General features: G+C 31.1%; 1 protein-coding gene across 5 annotated transcripts in view; it reads right to left on the reverse strand.

The window, feature by feature from the left end:
• Positions 1–19,393, reverse strand: part of garz (Sec7 domain-containing protein garz) — a 201,682-nt gene that overhangs the window by 128,859 nt on the left and 53,430 nt on the right. For all 5 annotated transcript variants that reach the window (XR_012758824.1, XR_012758825.1, XM_075382294.1 and 2 more), the window contains exons 11-13: positions 17,030–17,423; positions 10,617–10,834; positions 2,005–2,182 (exon numbers count right to left, since the gene is read on the reverse strand). Coding sequence is in view for 3 of the 5 variants with exons in the window: in XM_075382294.1 (XP_075238409.1) it covers positions 2,005–2,182; positions 10,617–10,834; positions 17,030–17,423 (790 nt within the window). In the remaining 2 variants the exon portion in view is untranslated. The remainder of the gene's footprint in view (positions 1–2,004; positions 2,183–10,616; positions 10,835–17,029; positions 17,424–19,393) is intronic.

Raw genomic sequence — 19,393 nt, forward strand, 5'->3', positions numbered from 1 at the left:
ATGGATTTTTATTCATTATTTGTTTAACTGCTTCCATATTGTCATTATTCTTTGAAGTGGAAGACCTTTCTTTCTTTTTCCTGTTTAGCCTCCGATAAATACCGTTCAGATAATACTTCAGAGGATGAATATGAGGATGATGTGTATGATTGTAAGTTAAGTGTAATCTTGTACAGTCTCAGTTTGACCATTACTGAGATGTGTGGCTAATTGAAACTCAACCACCAAAGAACACCAGTATCCACTCCTTCTTTGGTGTAATCAGATGACAAGAGATTATGATCTGTAGCAGAACAATTAGTTTTATGTGGAAAATAAAATTTTCCTTTACTTTTTGATTTTTCTGTGAAAACTAATCTCAAATATATTATTTTTTTGACTGTTTTCTGGACTTAAAAACATTTCACCTAAAGATTGTCTGGAAAGCATAACATACTGCGAACTTTGCTAGACATAAAAGATATCTTAAAACAATTATGAAAATGTATTTACAGTTTGGAATCAACGGCACTTATAATGTTGTAGCATAATAACGCTGAACTACACACAATCCAAACAATATTAAATGTTCTTGAAAAACTGTATCTTGGCCTGATTGCTTATATTCAACTCATATGGAATTAAATTAATTTTGGCTTTCTGATGGCACAAGCTGTTATAATAACAGCTTGGACATTGATATTGGTCTTTGAAGGTCTACTTGAATGATGTTCAATTTCTTTTGCAGAAAGAAACCCAAATATTTTTAAAAATATCAACACATAAATGTTGCTATAAGTTAAACAACTATCACCATAGCTTCTTTATTCTGTGAATATTCTCACAGGTTTCCAGTATGAACCCACTCTAAATGAAGAATACTCATTATGCCTAGAATTTCTTCATATATTCACACAAACAGTGAAGGACTCATCATAAATTAATTGGTAATAACAGAAACGGGCAGTAAAACAATGCACACAAGCTTCTGAGTAAATTTTGGGCATACTCAGCAACATTATGGTACTTAAAAATCATAGGTTCCAGCTCCTTTATCTGAAAAACAAAACATTTCTTTAATTTTCCACTTTCTAGTACGTATTTGGTGAATTCCTACAATCTTAAAAAAAAATAAAAATATTTTACAGTAAATTCTCAATCAACTAATGATCTGGATCCCCTTTATTCAGATTTTACTTAATGTGAACATCATCATCATCATCATCATCAGTGATCCTTTCTCTCATATCTAAGAGAGAGTGATCCGATTCAAATCCTGTTGACAATTTCTCAACATTGCTCACATCCTCTGCCATTTGGATCAACATTCCTAGCATTCCTCCACTCTTCAATACGGTCCAGCATCTTTTCGGCGGTCTTCCATGTGTACTGTTGCCCTCAATTTTTTCCTGTGTGACTATGCTAAGATTTCTACCTATGGCCTATGGACTATATGGCCAAAAGTAGGTGCTGGAAGCATACTGCGAACACCCTCTGTATACCAAGTTCATTTATAATCGAGTTGTTCTAAATATTTAAATGAATCATTGTGTTCAAAATGTATAAAAACAAGAAATAATTCAATTTAATATATAGTATATAACATCTTTTCACTGTTTTATTAAGTTTCTTTTTATAATGAACACACACATACACACACACACACACACACATATATATATATATATATATATATATATATATATTACAGAACAACCAATTGTGATTAAATTCAGTTAAGCAAAAGACTAATTTTATTCCTCTACAATCTGGATTAATAAGATTTTACTGTGATAAAAACACAATTTTAATAAATTAGCTAATTACAAAATTTAAATAATTTAGATTTCAAAAATAAAACTGTGTCTTACTCCTGATTTTATTGTTTATCAAGAAGTCACACTTTGGTAAAGTATGCAGTACAGCCTACCATAACCATGTTAAGAAAAATAATATTAAGAAGGATATTTTATAATTAAAACGCGAGTATTTGAATTTAATAAAAAATGTTACATCAATACAAACCTAAGGCAACTTCCTTCTGTTCATAACTGATTTTTGGTGAATCAGAAATAATTATTTCAGTCAGTGATGAAAGAAATCGTTCTAATTGGAATTTAAGATGTGTACGCAATGATTCAAGTAACAGGAATGCAACTTGCAAAGTAGAAGTAAAGATAGATAACCTCTCAGATTTCAGCAACTACAAAAAAAAATTATATCATAATTCCATTCTATAGTATAAAAATATTTTTCCTAAATTTTATATGAAATATTACAATCTCTTATCAAAACAGATTGCTTATACTTCAAATAACATACCTCTTACATTTTCACCTTCAATCATCTAATTTGACTGTAAACATCTCATATCTCTCAAACTATATTTGATAAGGAAGCTAAAAGCTCCTTTTCTTAGTCAAACTGAATACAAAAGAATATACATTTTTCAATTCTATTTTGTCCTGAGGCTTGATCTGGTTAAAATTACACAAAATTTGTTTTGAAGAAAAAATAGTATCTATCAAGCAGAGAATCCCAAAAAGTAAAAACCCCACACAGGGCTTATACTTATTATTGTACTAAAAAAAAAATAAAAACTTTTTTTTTAATGTACAAAACCTTTTGAATTCAGTTGCAAAGAACGTTCTCAGCTGTCATAAGTTTCTCTCCCGTTAAAGCCCATCAGGGTTAGGAATGGGAAAGGGTGGTGTGGTGACCAGAAGCATCACAAGGCAGGAATCTTCCCCTACGGGGTTGGGATGTCATATGTTTCTAATTAACATAAAAAGTATAAACAAACAATTTGAATATATTGAAGATTGAATTTGTTTTTATTTAAAGATGGTTGGATAGATTTTTTTCTGTTCAAAATAAAGAATGTGTAATTTTACCCAGATAAAGCCTCTAGACAAAGTAGAACTGAAAAATCTGTATTATTTTATGTACAGTTTAAAATCTGATTAAATTAAAATAAAAATTTATGACTTTGTTGGTAGTTCTAAACAACTACATCAGCATTGAAAGCAATGATGAGAATCACCAACATTCCAAAGGCTAAGAATTGCAATAAAATGTTAACATCCAAGCTACGGTAGGCAATAAAATAGATAAAATGCTTCTACAAATGAAGAAGCTTCAATGTTGTTATCAGAAGGCTAAAATAGAAATGAAAACATATATAATTAATTAATAGTAATGTTTAATGGTCTACTCACTAACATATCTCTTCTTCAATAAACATGAAATTTCATAACTGTTATAAGTAGATTTTTTTTTTAATTTACTACTTTGAAAAATAAACAAACTAAAGAAAAAATTCATGAAAACACATTGCTGGAAACATTCTGTTTTGAATTACAACTTCCTAATGATTTTTCCTACACTATCATAACTCAAAGTGAAATAATACAATGTACTTTAAAAACTCCCTCAAAATTTTCAATTTTATTTTTCTAGAACAGAAATAAGGTTAAAAAAGAAAAATATTTTCTTAGATAACTAACTTACCATACTACCTCAAATTTATGGTTAGGAATACAGTATGGAAATTTCACATGGTAAAAAAAATCAATACCAGACTGAGATTTGAACTTGAGACCTTCTGGATGAAAGGCTGCCATATAGGTTAATTTTTTTTAACTTTTATAGGTCATCAAAAAGTGAAATAAATAATCCTTCTACTTTTCAGATTAGTGAAGAATATATTACAAAGTTTTACATGAAATTACGCATGGGAAGTGAAGGAATCCACAAAATAATCTTGAAATTTTGAGCATGATTTGAATTGGGCTTGAATAAAGTACCACACTTTAATAACTGTTTATTGAGTTGACACCCAAAATAATGTACAACAATTATTATGCTACTCTTCACACCCAAAATTTTTTCACACAAACTGTAAGATATACCTGCATCTTCAGCAACTTCTCTAATAGTGATTCACTAATTATTGATAACAATGTCCTTTATTTTGTCAATGTGCTGCATTGTCCAACCCTTTTAACGTCTTCAATGTCTTCATGGCCTTCATGAAACTGTTTGTACCACTCATAAACCCTTGATATTGACATAACATTTCACCAAAAGCTTCCTCTAACATCCGAAAAAGACAAACTTAATTGAGAATTTGTAGCACACAATTAAAAGACTCTCTTTATTTTTTGATAACACCTCATATATTTATTTTCTAAAGTACAAACACAGCAATACATTGTACGTATTGAGCATTCTACTTTTTAAATATGTCTGTTAAATGTTTTCCATTCTGGTGTAAACATATCTTGTGGTATGTTCAATATTTTCCGGTAATTTTTTTGCTTTAAGATACTGTAACAACTTAGAAGGTGACAATTCTTTAACAGAAAAAGCATGTTATGCAGATATTCACTGATTTAAAATAACCAACTGCAAAGTGTCAAGAAGATGGGCATTATTCTGACAGGTAACCTCTTAATTTCTTTTGTAATTATGTGCTACCAATTTTGAAATCACCCATTTTCCTGATTAGCCCATTTCCATGAGGGGTTTCCATTTTAATTCAACAAATTTTCAAAACTTTTATTGCATCACTACTTTTGATTTTGATAATATTTGGTATATTATAACTACCCCCACCTTGTAGTGGCCAACAAATATTTTTTCAAGTATTTAAACAATTTTTCTTCAGTAACAGACTATTTTCTAACTTGCCAACAGGTAAAAACAACCATTTTCATCACTTTTCCCATGAGCTGTAGGCATTCTTATTTTACATCATGCAAAGGTCAAAAAGGGCTTTTTGTTAAGAGTAAAGATGGAACTTCATTGTAGTGTACTCAAAATTAATTTTGTTACATAACCAAATCTTGTAATGTTTACTGAAATTACATTTTCAAATTGTTTTTTTCAAATTTTAGACCAAAAATAAATAATGAAGGGCTTAGGTTAATAGGCCTGTATTTTGCCTTTTAACTTTTAAGTACTAGTAGTACTTATAAAAAAAAATTAGACTGTTACCAAGTGTCCTTCATTAAAAAAAAAAAAAATGGCTGCCAAATCGTAAAATTTTGAAAATGTGTCATTTTTAGGGCCCAAAAACCACATGTGGGACAGGTGGCAGAACTCTGAAATGTTTAGGGCAGTAAGTTATTTTTATTTACTTTAAAACCATATAAAATATATAAAATTTAATTTGTTACTCAAAGGGGTTGAGGAATAATGAAGCCATCAGAACCATTAAAAACACTGTTCCTTCTAACTGTGAACAATGTATCCAAAAATTTCACATTATGTATTTTTTCGGATAATAATGTACGTCTACTGACAAAATATATTGATATGTTTATAACGAGATGGCTTATATACTAGAGAGTTTGTTATTTAAAGTATGACTCACACATAAACTTACGTTTAAATACAAAAGTGAATAGACATGAATGTTTGTGTAATCCTGAATATAAACATTGTAGAAGGTTCAGTCACTGTTTTGATTTCAATATGATATGTTGTACTGTTGCTAGTGTTAATACTGTGTTATACTGTGGTACACTTATTTATAAAGTAATTTTATTAACAATGAACTTCTCTTTTATACGATATCTTTTATTTTTAATTTTATTAATTAGAGAAATTTTTATTCTAGCTGTAGAGAAACTGGGATAAGACAAAGTGAGGTGCAAATGGTAGTTATATAATTTATTCAAACTGTATTGTTATTGTAAGAACCCTTGCATTTTATAAAAACAGACTACAGAGTGTTCAATTGGCATTCACACTGAAACAGTATGTCACAAATTGACGTACAATAGCTCTTCAGTAATGCACAATATTTTAGAGTTTACTGAGCAGCAAATAACATTGACATCTTTAAGAAGTGAATGTACTGAAACAAAAATACTTTTCACAGAACCGAATAATTAGATAAATATTTTAATATTAATGGGAAAAGCTGCTCTGATCCATTTAGCTGTTGTACTAAACCAGTAAAGAAATCTCTTCGAGAAATATCTTTACTTTCAACAAGCAATACAGATTTAAAATTAATTCCAGGCAGAGCACTGTGCACAAAATGCTTAAACAAAATACAAAAACAACAGGATGATACAGAAAGCAAACTGGAATGCAAAGATATATTTCAGCTTCAATGTGTTATAGTCGAGTAGGTGAATAAAGCTAATTCAGCACTTGGCAATTCCCCCCCCCCACAGTTAAGGTTAAAAAATTATTAAGCAGCACAAAGGAACCAATTTAAAAAAAATAAAGTTACAAAAATAGCAAAGTCAGTTACCAGTAAAGTAAACGATTCCTTGGATTTAAATATTTCTACAGAAGAAACCAGTTTAGTACAACAAAATTATGCTGGTTTAGGTAGGGAATATGAAGAATTAATCATTAAAATAAAGTATGAAATGAAAACAGTTACATCAACAAAAAAAATTAATATTTTATTACCAAGCAGCTGGAGCATTCAAAAAATTCAAAATAAGTTTAGTGTTAGTCAATATTTAGCCTGACAATCTAAACAATTATTTAAAACAAGTGGAATTGTGCCACAAATTGGCAAAAAGAAACCCAGTCAGGTAACTGATGAAAATGTTATTAAATATGTCCAAGATTTTTATCAGAGTGTTGAACACAGCTGAATGTTGCCAGGCATGAAGGATTGTGTCTCTGTAAGACAGGCTGGCAAGAAGAAAATTAATATTTAAAAAAGGCTTATCTTATATAACTTAAAAGAATTGTCAACAGTATTCAAAGAAAAGCATAATTTAAAAATTGGTTTTTCAAATTTACTGATTTAAGACCTAAATTTTGTGTTCTGGCTGGTGGGTCAGGTACTCACTCTGTTTGTGTGTGTCACCCACCAAAATGTAAAACTCATGTTATCTACTCTAAAAATGAAATTTGATCATAAAATTCTCCTTTCAACCACTTTATGTGATGTAGAAAATGAAATGTGCATGCTGTCACAGAAACAGGCTAACTTCTTCAACATTAAAAACGAAAACTTGTTGGAGGGTGAATGTATTGTAATGGGAGACTTCTCTCAAAATTTTCCTTTTGTGATACAGGATGAAGTCCAGTAATATCACTGGTCAAAAACTTATGCCACAGTAAATCCATTTCTCATATATTTTAAAAAAGAAAGAAAATTACAAAACCAAAGCTACTGTGTGATTAGTGCGTACTTGAAATACAATACTAAATTATTCTTCTGCTTCAAAAAGCAAGTTATAAATAAAGTAAAAACACTGTTATAAGTTAAACTGATTTTTTATTTTTCTGATGGTTACTCAGCCAAGTATAAAAAGAAAAAAAATTTCATAAATTTGTTCTACTATCAAGAATATTTTGAATCATAGCTGAATGGCATTTTTTTCCTCATACCATGAAAAAGGACCATGTGATGGTATTGGTGGAAGTGTAAAAAGGACTATCACTAAAGCAAGCCTTCAACGGTCAGTCAACAATCAAACTGTTACACCTTCTGAAATGTACACTTATTGTAATGACAATATTAAAGATATAACATTTATTTTCTGCTCTAATAAAGATGATCAATTAACTGAAGAATACCTCATTCTCGTTATCAGGTAATCACAACAGTCCCAGAAACAAGAACCTTTCACAGTTATGTTCCAACAGATCAGAAATGTATTCTGAAAGTCCAGGCGAACTCTGAATCAGAATCATTTATATTAGTATCGGTACACAGAAAATTAGTGTTTCTGATTGATCTATAGGTTTACCAAAGCCAAAATGTAAAAATTATGTCTGCTGCATATACGATGGCAAGTGGTGGTTAGGCAAAGTCATTGAAGTCAAAATACATGAAAATGAAGAGGAATATCGAATGCACTTTTTCCATCTGCAGGGTCCTAGTACCTCATTCAAGAAATTATTGAGGGATAAGCAAACATGAGTTCAACTGGGAAATATTTAAAATATTCTCACACCTTCAGAGCTTTTACTATCAACTACTGGAAGAGGACACAACATTACGTCAAAGATGAATGAGGACTTATCAGTTCTACTCAATAAAATAATGGCAGCAGCACTAAGTTATGTTTCAAGTTTGTTATCAAAGAGTACAAGATTTATTCAAAACTTCCATTAGCAGAAATAAAATAAGGTAAAAGAGAACTGAACAACTTGTTAATGTATTTGAATTGTTTATCAGTTTGTAATTATTGTTCTGTAATTGAATATTTATCATTTTGTAATTGACTATTTATTAATTACCAACTTATTCATTCTAATGAGTTTAGTTGTAATTTTTATAATCTGAAAAAAATACATAACATCAGTATTTTTGGATATGTTGCTTATGGTTAGAAGGAACAGTGTTTTAGCGGTTTTGTTGGCTTCATTACTTGTCAATCCCTTTGAGGAACAAAATAAATTTTATATGGTTTTAAAGTACATAAAAAGAACTTAAATAATAAAGAAATTAAAGAAATAAAATAAAGTACTGTTCTCAACTGTTTCATGCAACATTTTTTCCAGCAAGATGATTTATCTCTCAGATGAAAAATTTAGGATGAAGGTTTACTTAATAACTTGTGCAATTTACAGATTGAAGCAGGTGATTCAAAATTAAAAGATCCTTTTGAGCATGGACCAAAACTCATCATACTGATCACCTATCATCCAAAATGAAATAATTGATCTATGTGGCGCTACAATCATGGAACACATTATCACGGGTTAAAAAAATTGCATTTACAACAATTTGGCTGACAAAACTGGATATATCTGGCAAAGAACAGCTGTCTGTTGGATTACATTTCTTTGAAGAAATAATACATAATTACATTTTTTCATGAGTCTGTTTGACGATGGAAGCTTACTGTTAGCATTCCTAAATTGTGTGAGACTACATGGTCAGAGAAATACAAGAGCACCTGTGTGTTTAAGGATCACTTCATTGATATTGTTAATGCATTACACCTTAGCTGAAGAGAGAAATGCAGCAAAATGAAAAAATACATTATCAAATGTATCTGTATGCATTTATCAAAATGCATGCAGATCTTGATAAATGCATACAGATAAATGTATGCATTTATCAAAATGCATGCAGATCTTCATTTATGTCAGTAGCACTAATAGCTCAGTAGTCCACTACACTGGAACCTGTAGCAAATGCACTTCAATAGAAGATATTTGACATAATCAAAGCCAACCAGCATATTCAAACTATTCTTGACATGCTATGAGTTAATCGGGAAGATAAAGAGAAAATCAGGACTGCTGTTTTAAAAGAGGCAGGCGACATTGCAATGCATTTGAATGCTGATATAACCACCATATGCACTGGTGACCGACAAAAGCATAGAAGCAATCATCCAGCCAAAATCCATCTGAATTTTGGAGAAATAATAATTCCTTACTTGGATTCCATCTTGTCATCTTTAGAAATCAGATTTTATGCAGACAAATCACCTGAATTTTCACTGATAAATTTTCATTTGAGTAACATGAGAGGCGTTTCATTGAAGTGAAAGTACTTCATCTTATGCAACTTTCTACAATTCAGAAGGCATTGAAGGAGAGAGGGAATTGTGGTTCAAAATGTGGAATTAAAGTACAGGAAGCACCAGACATAATTGGACATTAAATAAAGAGCAAATCGTTTTTCCTCGGCTATTAGAAATGCTCTGCTGATACTGCTTTCATAGCCCTGCACAAGTACTATTGAGCAATCATTTAGTCCCTTTGTATAACTAAAACATGGCAGAAGCACCACTGGTGAAAACTGGTTAAATGGGTTGGCTATATTAAGCATTTGCCAACAATAGGTTTTCGCTAACAAGGAGCAATGAGTTGAAGCTGTAGTTAGACAATTTGCATCTAATCCTTGCAAACTATTGTTACAAAATGAATATTTTATTATTTCTTTTGTAATTGTGTATTATTGCATAGCAATCCTCCATGGACTACTCTTCTCCTACAAAAGAAGTTAAATTCAGAAAGCTGCCCCCTTCTGTTTTGAGCTGGATATTCCTCTGAAGTGTCTTCTTGTATGGAAGTAAAGATGAACAAGGAAGAGGGAGGAATTAAATTCAGGTTTTAAAGTGAGGAATGAGGAAGTAATGAACAGAGTTAAGAATAAACAGAAGAAAGAGCACTTATATGGGAAATATTTTAAAGAAAAGGAAAATGGTTTAGACATGTGGTTAAAGGAAGTGGGATCTTGATAATTGCAGTATTAGAGTCAGTAGAAGGAGAAATAAAGAGAAGAAGAAAAAGGATAATGTTAATTGATGAGATGAATATTGGAAACTACAAGGGAATGAAGGAGAAGGCTTAATGGACATGCCACTAGGCAGAACACCAGATGATGATAATGATATTAACAATCTATCTGTACTAAATCTTTCTAATTATAAAAAAAAGATTTAAGATAATATCTTTATTAAGATATAAATATAATGTTTTCATAAATAAGAAAATGGAATGCAGCACAAAAATTTGTGCAATCTCATATGATATACTTAGAATTACATATTTAGTGTTGAAGAATTGAATCCACAAAGGTAGTTTCGTCAATATAAAGATCCATTATATCCATCGACCCAGAATAAAACAAGTTTCCATCAATACTTAGAATCCTCTCTATTTATTTTGATTACCAAAAAAGGTAATTTACTTACTGTAAAAAGATTTCGACATAGATCATCCTTCACTATTGGTAAAATAGATGCATATTGGCCCACACTATCAGCTCCAACCTGCAATGCTACAGTAAGCAATGTTAAGCCAAGCTGAATCACAACATCTGTATTCTCCTTGTTTGTTGGATTACACAACATAACTATCAGTCGAAATAATTCTCTCACACTGACTAATCCATAAGGTACCAAACCACCATCTAGAAACAGAAAAAGGGTTATTTTTATGTGTATTTAATTTTCATGTGAAATTATTTATGAAAGAACTACAATCAATTTGTCCAACTGTCATTTGCACAAATTGCACAACTACTAGTTTTGCTCACTGATTGCAGTTCTTCACTCTAGAAAGTTTTGAAGAATATTCATAAACATATGGCTGATGCCAGAGAGATTGACATAACATTAAAAAAATAATATGTAAAAAACATTGCACAAAAGAGTTAACAACTGTAAGTTTCAGTATACCCTGCTATAACAATCCAAGCTGATTTCTGAATAATAGTTATAAATCCAGCCATTAGCTTTGTAGAATCATATTCTTGAAGTCTTACATACAGGATTCTTGTTTAATAGATTTTTCTTTTAGTTAAATTGACAGCATTTTAATTAAAGAGGTAGATTCTGTATCACATAAAAATATGTGGTCTGATGTGGCATTGAAACTAGGTATACTACTTTGTCTTTGGTTATATAAGTCTCTGATGGGACACAATTCCAGCAAAGATCTATTTCATCGACACTGGATGCAAAATGAATTGAGTATCCGCTTTCTGCTACTACTTCAGTTAACATTCTAAAATAAGTATAGCTGAATCATTTGTCCTTGCAGTTTCATTCATTATTTAACTGTTGAATAATCAGTTTCTTCTAAATCAATTAAACCACCCTTTTCTGACAAGGAATGCACACTTCTACACTTCTTCAGTTTCGTGTTGATATTGATTTACATCTGAAATATTGACTGTGACTGCAGAAATAGTTCCCTAGTTAAACTTCTAAAACAGATATATCATATGAGCCAACTGAATTTGGAGATACATTAAAAATTATGTTTCTAATAAGAAAAAATTGTTCCTAATTAAAATATGTTTACAAATCTGGTTGAAATTTTCATAAACATTTTTTTACACAAATGATGTACCATTTGTTTTTTCAAAAGTCGATCTTATTTATAACTACAATACTAAAATTGAATGTGAACACCTAAATTCTGCAGCTTTTTACAACTTACAAATTTTATGTTTTTTTCCAACACAGTAATCATCTTAGTTGGAATTTTAAAGAGATTGTTGTTTTCATATTTACTCTCACTATATCACTAGAAACAACGTTGCATACATATTAAGATAACAGAGCTTGTCAAAGCTGTTATCTTTATAGTTTGAATCCCAGTCAGATTTGACATTTTTTGACATACTGTAAAAATTCATTCCTCATCATTAGCTAAAACTGGGTGGTTAGTCTGTGTCACTGTTTAAAAAAGTTAATAAATTATAATTATTATACTACATTATAAGGGGATACTTATCCTAATTATACTGAATATTCATTCAATAAAGTAATATTTTAACAAAATATATGATTTTTTAATAAATTATCATTACTGATAAACATCATGCTTTTGGTGCAATCTACATCAGTGTCATAATTAAAAAATAAACATCAAAAATTAAATTATGAACTTGAAAAATAATGCATGCTGTACGAGATAAAACAATTGTATAACAAAAGTCACAAGTTTTGGTAAAAGTCTTTGTTTATTCTTCTTTTTATAAAAATTATACTATATTTCTAAAATCTTTAATCATTACAATAAAATCACATTTGCTTTAAAAAATACAGTATTGGGTTGAACAGTTGAAGTGAAAATGGTTATAGCAGTATTGCAATAAAAATTTATTTCTACTTTTGAAATAAGCTTACGGAAATGATGCTCTGGGCTGTATGCAATATTACGAATGGTTTTCACGATTTAAAAGTGGTCATCAGTCAAGTGAAGATGACCCTCAACCAGGAAGGCCTTGACTTCAACTGATGACATCCATGTTCAGAAAATCAATGATCCGGTGCGTGCAAATCGCTGAATAACTCTCAGAGAACTTGCAGAAGAGGTTAGCATCTCAACTGGATCATGCCATGACATTTTGACTGAAAAATTGAACATACATCGAATTGCAGCAAAGTCTGTTCAGCATTTGATGACCAAACAAAAGAAAAACATTAAGTGGACGCTTGTCGGCAATTTCTTGAACAAGCCAATGATGATGAAAAATTCATGCAAAGGAACATAATGGAAGATGAAAGCTGGGTTTACAGCTATGACATTGAGACAAAAGTTCAATCATCACAATGGATTGGCAAAGGATCTCCATGCCCCAAGAAAACACGTTAGTCTTGATCCTACGTCAAAGTGATGCTCTCTGTGTTTTTTTGTTGATTTTAATGGAATTGTGCATTCTTGCCTTAAGGTGAAACAATGAACCGTAAGTACAATCCAGGTGTTTAAAAAACACCCTGTTTTTTATGTTTGATGTACAATAACTTTGTTAAATAGATGATAAACACACAAAACTTGTAGAGAATTTAATTCTGAACAAAATGATATAAGATAAATTGGATAAAAAAAAAGAAAAGTAAGAAAAATTTGAATTTTATTTAGTAATACTACATTACCATATTTGTCAGAAAAGTAGTGTAACAAGACCAGTACAACGGACCTGAGTAATGGATTCTTACCAATTAAGAAGAAAGTATGACAAAATAACAATGAAAGGAATCCAGAAGGGATCCTTTTCTCAGACAAACAGGTTCGTTTAATGATCGTTCTTTGTAATACTGTCAATGGCATACCTGCAAAGCAGTTGTTCGATGAAAAGGGACCAGAGTAGGAATTTATGGCAAAATGTAAGGGCATGGATGATAATTCTCACACTTCAACAGTTAAGGAATGTGGTCAGTTCTGCAGGTCAGGGTATATAAGACTGCTCAGACAAGGGATAAAGTCACTATTAAGAGAGTCAGTATGAAGCAAGATGTGTTTGACGCAGCTGTAAGATGGTGTTTTCAGTCAACGTGTAAAATGCCATCACAAGCATTCCAGGGTGAACAGTGGATGAATGCAGGAAGTTGTTCAGTGAGTTATTGGTAGCCAATTGTAAAATGACAGTACTAAATTCATTCATAGATTGTTAGGGTAGTTCTATTGTACACAGGAAAGGTGTTTGCAGTGAATGGAATTGTATGAATCTTAAGACTTGTCTTATCTTGTTATTAGTACAATACTAGTTGTTAAAGGTGTTAATATTAGCGGTCATTATAATCAGTGGTCTTTAGTCAATGAAACTGTATTCTGCTTTTTATGATTTAACTGCCTTTAAATAAATCCTGTCCTTATTGGAAATTTTACGTTGTATTTACTTTATTGATTATTATTATTCTTCGTTGCTACTTATTTTCGTTTATTATTATTACTGTCATTATTATTATTGATTTGCCTTAATTTCTGTTCTTAAATTAATAAATTGGATTTATATAAACATTTGTATTTGTTAGTCTCTCAATGTCCTAGTCGAGCCGCATACACATGACAGTACTTATTTAATGTAAACAAAAACCAAATTCTTTTTCGGTGATGTGAAAAATTTGTAAAAATAAAAGTTATTGTTAAAAAATAAGAAAAAAACCGGTAATTACACAACTGTAAAATAAAGATAAATAAATAAAACTGACTTACATAATAATTTTTTTATTAATGACAGAAATGTAATAAATTATTTTTTGAAAAATTATTTCAAAGTTGGTAATAAAATAACAACAGCTGATTAACAATGCGCAATACTGTATTAGTGTTTAAATCGTTCTGTAAAGTACATTAAGCATATCAGGTAAAATTGTTATTACAGTAATATCTATTATCTTTTCTGCTAAGATCATTACAGTTTCTATGTTGAGTAATATTTACTTTTCTTAGCTTCATTCTTTTATCACATGTTGACGCGTTTTGGAACCACTCCATTGTCAAAACTTATTATACTACACAGTACAGTAAGTTTTTATATTGCTTGTTTATATAGTTTAAATATTGTTTATATAGTACAATAAGTTTTGACAATGGAGTAGTTCTGAAGTGACAATGGAGTAGTTCTGAAACACATCAACAGGTGATAAAAGAATGAAGCTAAGAAAAGTAAACAGTAATCAACATAGAATCTATATCAGGTACTATGAACTATACTGCTGTTAGCAAAGGCTTACAGTGAATTTTAGTTTGAGCGTTATCGGTTTGCAATTGAAGTAATGCTGTACTTATTTACGAGAGAGTAATAAGAAAAAAGAGAGTAATAAGCTGATATGGTAATCATTTTGGGTGGGTTTGATGATAATGCTACAGGTGCTGCAGTAGAATAAGAAATAAGTTTTCCAAATCACAGGATTCCAGATCCCAAAACAATTAGCATGACTTTTCACAAACTTCACGAAACAAGTTCACTGCCTAGTATTTATACCAGCCACAAACGATCTGTCCAATATGAAGCTGTTTTTGCAAAATTATTATCAATGCAGTTCAGCACAGTCCAGGCTTCAGTACATGATGCCTTTCTAAGAGGATCAGAGTTTCTCAATCGATGGTTTGGGGGACAATTTAACAAAACAAGTTTTATCCTTATTATAAATAGCCAATTCAACATCTATACCCAAGAGACAATTTCTGCAACTGGTGGAATACAAATCAACAACACTACAAGTATGTTTACCAAAGAGGCAAATATAAAGATGGCGTCAAAAACTTATGCAATGAGCATATGAGGAGAAATAAATCCTCACGAAACAGTGGAAGGCAATTTTCAACATTGATTTAGCATGTTTGGTGTGGCCTCCTTCAAAATCAGCTGTTTGATTGTTAATATTACCTGGCCGTTTAAATGCCTAGGTCTACTTGCACTTTCTTCAAGAATTACTACAGCTGCTTGAAGATGTTCCTCTAGCACTGATAGGAAAAGTATACTTCCAGCACAATGTTGCACCTCCCCCACATCTCTTGTACAGTTTCCACTCACTTAAATCATCATTTCCCTGTGAAATGGATCGGTCGTAGAGGCTTACATTCGTAGTCACTAAGATTGCCTCATCTAACACTGATAGATTTTTGTGACTGGGTATGAATGAAAAATATTGTATACAAAACAAATTACATTCTTGTAATTAGTTGTCCGCATTATAGATGCGGAATACAGAATTTGTGCATTTGTCCATAATAAATTTCTAAATTTTCAAAAAACAACTTCAACAAATTAACAAATAAATATGTATCAATGAAATTATAGAATCTAACTGAAGATGTGCGATCCTGCAAAAAGTGATTTTAGGAATTAATATGCTAAGTTTAAGTTACCTATTTACTGTTTTTTTGGTGGTTTATATTTTGTATATATATACATATATATTAAGAGGAATGGATACATCAGTAAAATTACTATTCATACATGTAGTGTAATAATAAAGGACCATGCAATATATAAACAAATCATTAAATATGAAAAATACTCAACAATGAAACCTCTTATAAATATCAGAAACAAAAAATGCTCAACAGACTTTTTAGAAACATCAGAGCATTCCTTAAATATCTTTATATTGGGAAAGAGAAACATTATGGTTCAACACATCTGAAGAGTTAAGTGATCAAATAACACTTAATACTCAACAGTAATTGGCAAAATAGTTGGTGTTGTGTTTAGTACATCAACTGGTCTTGGACTTGATTCCCAGCAAGGGAATCAAAAGAATCTAGTATTTTTTCATGCTCAATTTATCCGGTTCAGCTTCCTTGTTAAAATATGTAAAAAACATATCTAACATGAAAAAAATTTGATAACTGAAAATACATATGTTTACTGATTGAAAAGTCAGTGACAACAAAGAATATTAAAAAATAAAAAATCATTTACTTTTAATACGTAATCATTTTTTAAATTTAACTTCATTTAATAAATTGCAAAATAAATAAAACATTTAAAATAGTAGGAGGACAAATCAGTAACATAGATTCGTACAAGGCAACTGTAAAACCACTCACTATGTTTGGTTTATATGCAAACACAAGAAAACAGAAAATGTGAAAAAAGAACAGAAATTAAAATATGATCTATACTAACTACAAATAACGAAAAGTATGATGCTGGAAAATTTTGTGAATAAAAGTAAACTCAAGAGAAAGAGATTCAAGATAAAAATGTTCTGAACAGAATATAAGAGCAAGTACTTTGAGATACATGGGCAATGGAAAAAGAAAAAGAAAAAGTGTAATCTACAGCAAAAGCTCAAGATTTTTAAAATGAAAAGAGTAATTTGTAATTCAAAAATTTTAAATAGACTGAAATGTATTTACCTACCTTCATTGGCTGGATCCTGTGGCATAAATCTAACTCCCTGCATGTTAAACCACTCATGTGATTCTGACACAGGTGAAGACAGTTGAGATTCATGATCAACAGAAACTGCAGTGGAGTTTGTGACTGACTGTTGCAACTGCATTTGTAATACTGGAGTCTGCACTTGCATCTTATCTGCATCTGACAACTCATCAATGACAGCAGAGTCAGATTTATTTTTTACATCATTTTCCGATATAAAATTATTTTCATCGTAAACAGTTTCTTTCATTAACACACCATCAGATTCTGCAGATAAAGTCTCAGTTTCTTTAGAGTCTTTATTCACTGCGGGTTCAATTTTATTTTCATCATATTTAGCGTGCTGATTCAGGTGATCATCTGTTTCAGTGATCTATATCAGAAAAAAGAATAAAAATTAATCAAAAACAAAAAATTTGGAACTCCATTTTCAAACTTAGTAAATAAGACACTCCTCATAGCATGTTCTAAGTGCACAAGTATGACGATTAGTTGAAATGTGTTACTTATGATTCATAATATATTTTGAAAATTTCAAGACATTAAGTAGAGCTTCCTTGATTTGGGGTCTACAGACAAGGGCCTTGTCCCTTGTTTGAGTACTACGTGTACCTATAGTTTGCAACAACTCTAAACTACTAGGTCAGATGTTTTAATTAGATCCCAATAACAGAATATTTCCCAAGATTAAAAACTTAGCCAGGCTTATCTACCAGCTTCACAGGACAGCAAGCGCAAACCCTTGGCACTATTGTCATTCTTTAGATGTGTGTGTACGCATGCATGCACGCATACACATACACACAAGGGTGAATCAAATATTAACAATTTTTTTTATAAATTTGTTGACTAATAATATACACAATTTCATACATTCATCATTTATCTATACAGTCTCCTGCACAATCTACACTTTTGCCAACAATTTGGAAGCTTGAATATTTCTTGTTCATAAAAAGTTTGAGGACGAGTCGTCAACCAGTTGTGCACACTCCTCAATGTCTTTATTGTTTTTAAATCGTTCCCCTCCAAGTGTGCAAACAAAAAATAGTTACCAAGCTGAAGTGTAGGGAGGGTGGTAGAAGGTTTCCCAGTGCATTTTTTCACATTTATCCCTTGTCAAAACCACAGTGCATGGGCAGGCATTATCATGGAGAATGAGGACATCTATGATGAACATACCCCATCTTTTGTTGATTGAAGCAGCTGGCAACAGTAAGCCACATTCACAGTTCATTAATTGTAGAAAAAATCAATGAGTAAAATTCTCCTTGAGTCAAAAAAAATCATGGCAAGAACTTTTCTAGCCAATTAGATGGGTTCTGGCCTTCACTGGGTAGCCCTCATCCTTCCTTTGCCACTCCTTACTCGCTATTTTTGACTCCAGAGTGTAATGATGGAGCCATGTCTCATTAAATGTGACAATGCCTCAAAAAATTGTCCCCTTCTTGCTGAAATCGATTCTGAAATCTCTCACTAATTTTCAACCTGACTTATTTTTGATTTTCGGTCAATAACCTCAGAACCCATTGAGCACTAATTTTTCTAAAGCCAAGATGATCAATTCAGCGATCACCTTCGAAAGCTCTTTAACAGCACAGATGTTGTCAGCTGTGAGAATTGACCTTTGGTGTCAATCATGACTTTTGTTTTCTAAACTTTCTCGTCCACTCTTAAATTGTCTGGCCCACGTATACACTGTGTTCTGGGACAGTGTAGCATCCCCAAACTGTGCCTTTAAAGAGTTAAAATTTCTGCGGGTTTTAATGCCTTCACTAATTAAAAACTTTATTGATTATAAATTGTATAACAGACGACAAATGTCTTCTCACTCATGGCTGTCTGATGACAGAACAGAGAGGAGGAACTAACCAAGCTGGTTACACCTCTCTAACACATTGAAGTTAACCCCCCACTCCACCATGCTGCGCGGAACTGCTTGCTGTGTAGAATAGCAAAATTACCGTTTTAATTTGATTCACCCTCGCATCATAGTTAAGGCACAATGAATTGATTTTAACTTTTCTTAATTCAGAAGGTACAATAGTAGAAATACCCCAAGATAATCTGATTCATAAATTGAGCAATATAAACAATATCACTTTTCAGTAACTATTTGAACAGTTATATTTGATGTTTAACAGTAAATAATGCAGAAATTAAACATCCATTACAATCAAAAAAGTGACATTACAGTATAAATTGGCTCCTACAGTTTTGGTTTTTCACAGGGATTTTTTTAATTTTACTTAATCAGATAATGAACCAAAATTAAGGAACCACTTTGTATTTTAATCTTTCTTGAAAAATATAATTTTAAGTGGTAAAATGACCATATACTAA

Source organism: Lycorma delicatula, chromosome 1 (genome assembly GCF_047948215.1).
Source record: "Lycorma delicatula isolate Av1 chromosome 1, ASM4794821v1, whole genome shotgun sequence".
In the NCBI taxonomy this organism is placed as follows: Eukaryota; Metazoa; Arthropoda; class Insecta; order Hemiptera; family Fulgoridae; genus Lycorma; species Lycorma delicatula.